General features: G+C 47.5%; 1 protein-coding gene across 1 annotated transcript; it reads left to right on the top strand.

The window, feature by feature from the left end:
- The first annotated feature begins 5184 nt into the window (after positions 1 to 5184).
- On the top strand, positions 5185 to 5795 carry LOC126505407 (60S ribosomal protein L17-like). The gene has a single exon (XM_050148289.1). The coding sequence runs from the start codon at positions 5217 to 5219 to the stop codon at positions 5772 to 5774; it is 558 nt and encodes a 185-aa protein (XP_050004246.1). The 5' UTR covers positions 5185 to 5216; the 3' UTR covers positions 5775 to 5795.
- The last annotated feature ends 748 nt before the right edge of the window (positions 5796 to 6543 follow it).

The following is a 6543-nucleotide window of genomic DNA, read 5'->3' on the forward strand; positions in this document are numbered from 1 at the left end:
TGACTCAGGCGGCCACAGTTAAATGGCCCATGCAGCTGCAATGGTGGCTATTTATAATAAACAAATCATAACCGAAGATGCGCACTTTTTCAAAGCAATGCAGGTGTACGTGTGCTCTGAACTTCAGAGTTAGCTTCTGGGAACAAGAGTCATTTGTAAAAAGAAACAAAAATCATTCCTTTAATTTGATTAGACATTAAGATAAACTCTTCAACTAATTTAATGAAACAGAAAGGTATGCATTGCTAGGAATGAGTGTATCCAGACACAAGCATTTAATTTTACCATTTGATTAATAAGAGGTGTAGAAGGACACATTTTAAACATTTTATAAGCTTAAGTGTCTCAGGATTCATTGCAATAGGAGAACATGCCTTATTATATTATTTGATAAAATAGATTTTAATTACTTATTGAATAATGCACAGAGCATTTGAGAGAAACCATATAAATTTTTTATCTCGGTCTTAGCATAACTTGTGGACCAGTGTTCCTGCAAGCCCCTGTGCCTATGAGAATTAGTGTTCTGAAAGAAAATTGTGCTGTTCCGGCTGCTCAAATATCCTCCCTCCCTCCCTCCCTCCCTCCCTCCCTCCCTCCCTCCCTCCCTCCCTCCCTCCCTCCTTCCCTCCCTTGAACAGCTGCAGTCCCTTTGGGAGTATAGCTTCAGATATACTCTGTGACCTGGAGCAAACAACAATCTCTCTGGGCCTCCCTCCAAGCTCTGCAAGGTGTGTAGTACACACACGAGTCTATTACTGAGCATTAGTGTGGGACTGGGAGCTGGGGAGCCGTGTGTGTGTGTGTGTGTGTGTGTGTGTGTGTGTGTGTGCATATGTGTGCACGCGCAGTGGCGTTTGAGTGGAAGCGTGTCTGGATGTGCAGATGTGTAGTGAGTGTGGTGTAAGTGGAATGTGTTGTACGTAGACACAGTGAGTGGGATGAAGGATCAGGAATAAAATTTAACTAGCTCCCGTACTTCTTAGAGTTCTATGGGACCAGGAGACTGCTTTTCTTGTCTCAATAGATCTGGAACACACAAAGCGCTGGCTGCTGGGCTCAGCATTTGGCTTTCTTGGGACATGAGGAAAATGTGTTTCTTTCCTTCGTGGAGCTAACAGTCTGGAGTTCCACTAACGGCATGGACTTCTATAATCCAGGAGAGACTTTGTGGTCCAGGAGAGAACTGCGGTCTGGATGGTGGTACTCGTAGTATTCACACACTAAAGGTTTCATCCATCAGGTAATGGCATCAGAAAGGTGGAGCCTTCATGAGGCGATTAGATAGTAAGGCTAGACCCATCGTTAATGAGACATCCTCCCATGAAAGAAGGCTGAGGGAGCCCTTTGCCCTGCCTACCATGTGAGGATATAGCAGAACTGGCAGTCTGCGAGCTTGGAAGGGGACTGTCCTAGTTAGAATTCCTACTGCTGTGGTGAATGACCAAAAAGCTGCCTGCATGGTCTAGGATGGAGCTGTCTGCATGGCCTAGGATGGGGCTGTCTGCATGCCCTTTGATGGGCCTGTCCTCATGGCCTAGGGTGGAGCTGTCTGCATGGTCTAGGGTGGGGCTGCTTGCCTGGCCTAGGATGGGGCTGTTCTCATGTCCTAGTATGGAGCTGTCTGCATGGTCCAGGATGGAGCCACAAGAGCAGAAAAAAGAGAGAACTGGGCACTTGCTGCCGAGGCCTGAGCAATGAGAAACACTGGCTGCAGGAGAGCGTGGGGTCCTGACTTTAGCTGTTCAGCGCTGAAGCCACAGTCATGTATGTCTGGCTGTGGAGTCCTTGTCCCAAGTTTGTATGTTGAGTTTTTGTAATATACACTAGTGTTTGAGGATGGCATAGAGAAAATGCAAGTGCATTTGGTAAGGGTCAGATGATAAAATGGGAACATCTGGGAGAGATGGAGTTGTAAAAGGTATTATTAATCAGAAGCAACCAATTTCTTTTCCTTTTTTTTTTTTTTTAAAAAAAAAAGTGGTAGCTCCTAGAGAATTTAGCTATACCCAAGGCTCTTGTTCTCCTCTCATTGACCAGCGCCATCCAGGGTGATGAGAATAATTCATGCAGAGCTCCAGCAGGTGGGGGCTCCCCAGGTATGGTGAAATGAAGGGGTATTTCATGGCTAAGTGTGTGGCTTGGAGGCAGCTGGTAAGGGCCAAGACTGGAGAGACTACAGGTTGCATTATGGTGTGTCTTAGAGTATCCTGTAATGGAATACAATGTATCCTAAAGTCTTAGGAAAGGGCATGACCTGGTGGGATTGTGTTGTACATGTTCTATTCTGGATCTTTCTGGAAAAACAGAATGAGAAATATGAGAAAGGCTAAAGCAGAAATACCAGGCAGAAGGTTCTGGTTATCTAGGTGAGGGCACCGTGGCTCAGCCTGGCTGCTGTCAGCGTGGGTGGAGAGACAAGGACAGGGAAGATGGAGGTACTTCTTCAGACACCCAGGAGATTCTCAACCAGGAACCTTCCAGGATAGAGTTATTTGCCTCTGAAGCTTATGGAACCCTGGTAGAAGGGCAGGAAGGAAGCTATCCTGTCTGGACACTCACCTTCAGAAACTCTGAAGAGCAAAAGCCCAAGGGGCTGTGCTTTATGGGTCAAGAGAGATCTCTTGAGCGACAGGAGCTTGTCAAAGTTTTAGTATGCCCTGGTGGGTGGTCATACCTACCGTCCTTATGCCTGTCTGGGTGCCGTCCTGATGATAGCCTTGGAGGCTGTGGCCTGTTAAATTTCTGGCCTGTGGATTTACATTCTTCAGAGGCTGGTTGGCACTTTAGCAGATATGTGTACGATGGGAAAGTGCCTGTCATGCTAGGGCCTTTCTGCTCCCCACTCCCAGCCTTGTGGTCTGGCACTTTCTGGCCTTCAGTTCACTAGAGTTTCAAACTCAGACATGAATGGGCAACAGTGTTGCTCCGTCTTCCAACCCCTTCCTTTAGTTGATCTTGTTCACTTTTCCACTTCGGATTCTTCGCTTAGGGTATGAAATAAAGTGAATTTCCTCGCCGCCCGCCCTCAGAGTCTTCTCAGATGTCACACTGGCAGAAGCCTATCACTGCCTAACAGGGTGTCAAGGCTCTCCCTACCTGGTCCTCCTCCTTCTCAGGGTCTGTCAGTCTTTATGGGTTTTCAAGCCTGCACTCCTGCCCAGTCACCTGCTGTTGGCGCAGGCTGATGTCTGCCTGCTGCCCGCTTCCTGTTCTCTCTGCATCACCCATGAGTTTCTCACAGCCTAGGTAAAACTGCCACTTTCTTCCTGAATTATTCCCCTCCTGTCCCTCCCTGCAGTGAGTCCCAGGCTCTTTAGTCTTCTAATGAACCTCTGCCCCAGCTCTAAACAGTCTGGTGTTTCTAGTTCCTGCTGATAGGGGTAGCTTCCCCTCTGTGTTATTGAGGGTTTCATTGGCTTAGTGTTTTGCCACCTGGGGATAGACAGTAAGTAGGATTCATGGAGCCTTTGGGATTGAGGGTGTCCTCATTTTGTATGGGGATCAGGAGCTCATGGCTGCCTGGGACAAGAGTGAAGTTGGAGAAGTTGGAGAAGTTGGAAGGTGTGGTGTGCAAGGTGTCTCTGTGACAGAACTTCAGAAGACATTAACTCTCTGGAGAGTTCTGACCCTGTGCTGTTCCCAGGGCACCCCATATGCCTAGTCTGGGGCGCCCCTCCACTAGTAGGAACAAGCAGTTGGAAATTGTGTCTACCCTGGGAACTTACAGGACCAACGGAGTGCTCTTTCACACTAAAGCATGAATGGATTTTTGGATGAGCCTTGCATGCGCAAACCTCCCCAGCATGATTCCAGGACCCTAAACACCAGGAGGGCTGGGCATTCTGAAATGTCTGGTTTGGGGACATTCTGCAGACAGACAAAAGGCTAGCCCTCACATGATTTCTTTGTAAGGATGCATGCAGGACAGTGCCATGCTAGCGGAGGTCCAGAAGCTGGCAACAGCCTTAGGATGCTCAGTTGTGGAAGTATGGATACAAGCAGGGTGCGGCTGCAGACCACAATGGCACTGGTCCTATGGGGACCTGGGGTACAACGGTAACTAACTGGAACTTCTGCGAGAGGCCACATCTCCATAGGTGGCCTCATGGGATAGGAAGAATAGAAATGGCTATTAACCAATGTCACCAAGTCCAGGGACATTATATACTGTGTCTGATAACCTCATAGGCAGTCAAGGAAGTTGTATAGAATCTGATACTCATCTCTGAGGCCCTGGAGAATGTCTCAGAGGGCGTGAAATGCTCCTTCCTGGTTCATATAAGGAAGGAGGGGAGAAGGCTAAAGCAGAGGCTATTTAAGCATGGCTGGGGCATATCAGTTTGGTTTGGGGATGGGGCAGTGTTGAGCTTTAACCCACAGGCTAGACTTTCAGACTCCATACGTGATGTCATCCACCAGGTCATGCACTGGCTGAGTCACAAAACCCAGGGGATTTTCTAAGAATGACTTAGTGGGGAGTCTGGCTTAGCAGGTCTAAAGTCTTCTTCAATCAGCTCCCATGGCATCCCGCAGTCTGGCATGGGGACCACTGTCTGGGGGAAGAGTTAAAGGAGGACAGAAGAATGACAGGGCACTTGGACTTCGTGTCATATTGTGTTTTAGACCTCACTGAAGGCATGTGAGGCTCAGTACAAAGTGTCACTGACATGCAGGCAGAAGCCAAGAGGAAAATGTCCAGACACACAAATGTTCCCGGCGCCAAAGCTTCCATTTCCTCTGTCACCCCTGTTCAGGGTCATAGTCACACTTCAGCTGGTAGCTTTCCGACTTCTTCATGCACATTAGGCCTAGAGAGTGGTCACTTGTCACTGAACACACACTGCTGAATCCCATCTAGAGTCAGAGTCAGGGTCTGGGCTGGGGTACGACCAGATCATCTGTAATTTCCTGCGTCTCAGGTGAAGATGCATCAAGCATAGGGACCTCACTGTGAGAACCGTGGACAAAAGATAGAACCCGCATGTGTCCAGAAACCAGGAAGAAGAGAAAGGGAGAGAACAAAAATGAATGTCTGGATCAAACATGGCCCAGAACTTTCTAAAACTAATGACAGATACCAAATCCCAGATCTAGAAAGCTCAGAGACTACCAGGTAGTGTAAATCCCCCCAAAGTGTATATATATTGCATTAGATTAAAAATGCTGAGGACCAGTTTCCTCTTCCTGTAAGCGGCCAGAGGTGACCCGTGAAGATGGTTCGCTACTCTCTTGACCCAGAAAACCCTACAAAATCATGCAAATCGAGAGGATCAAACCTTCGGGTTCACTTTAAGAACACCCATGAGACGGCCCAGGCCATCAAGGGTATGCATATCCGAAAAGCCACCAAGTATCTGAAAGATGTCACTTTGAAGAAGCAGTGTGTGCCATTCCGACGGTACAATGGTGGAGTTGGTAGGTGCGCCCAGGCCAAACAGTGGGGCTGGACACAGGGTCGGTGGCCCAAAAAGAGTGCAGAATTTTTGCTGCACATGCTGAAAAATGCAGAGAGCAATGCTGAACTGAAGGGTTTAGATGTGGACTCTCTGGTCATTGAGCACATCCAGGTGAACAAAGCACCTAAGATGCGCCGACGAACTTACAGAGCTCATGGCCGGATTAACCCATACATGAGCTCCTACCCCTGCCACATCGAGATGATCCTCACTGAAAAGGAACAGATTGTTCCAAAGCCAGAAGAGGAGGTTGCACAGAAGAAAAAGATATCCCAGAAGAAACTGAAGAAACAAAAACTTCTGGCACGGGAATAAATTCAACATGAAATAAATGTAGATAAAAGTAAAAAAAAAATGCTGAGGACCAAAGATAAGAAAATGTTCAAAGATGCCAAAGGAGAAGGTTTACTTATTTAGCAAAGAGCAAAGGTAGAAGTTGTGGCAGGGTCATTGTGGAAGCCATGAGAGGCGAGGAGAGAAGGGTCAATAATTTAAAGTGTTGAGAAGGTAACCACCAGCTAAGAACGTGTAGTAGGCAATGATCCCACAGAAGAGGAGAGAGACTGTCTCAGGCAGACATGGGGTAAGGGAGCCCACTGCTCTCGACAGAATGTTGGAAATTCTTCAGGGAGAAGAAAAAGACAGATCTGGAACTCAGCTCTACATAATGAGAGGAGGAGTGCCAGGCAGGAATCACTGGAGGCAGCACAAGGCTCTCTGTTTTCTTATTCTCAATTGATCTCACAGACAAGTGTTCGAAGGGCACAGTAATGGGGTAGAGGTGCAGCTCCATGGCAGAGTTCTTACCTACTCCTGGTATGTGTGATGCCAGGGTTAGGCAGAAGGATGTAGCTCAAATTGTAGAATGCTTGCCTAGTAGGTATAAAGCCCTTGGCACCCAGCCCAAATACACTCAGCATGGTGGCATATACTTTTTAATCCCTGTGGTCAGGAAGGGGAGGCAGAAGGATCAGCTTTGATCAGCTATATAGAAAGTCTGAGGCCATCCTGGGATACACGAGACCCCCTGTCTACATAAATGATAACAATATTAATGACAACAATGTATTTTTTGTTGTGATAA

The sequence above is a fragment of the Alexandromys fortis genome, unplaced genomic scaffold (genome assembly GCF_014885135.2).
Source record: "Alexandromys fortis isolate MF-2015 unplaced genomic scaffold, M_Fortis_MF-2015_v1.1 scaffold_62, whole genome shotgun sequence".
Classification (NCBI taxonomy): Eukaryota; Metazoa; Chordata; class Mammalia; order Rodentia; family Cricetidae; genus Alexandromys; species Alexandromys fortis.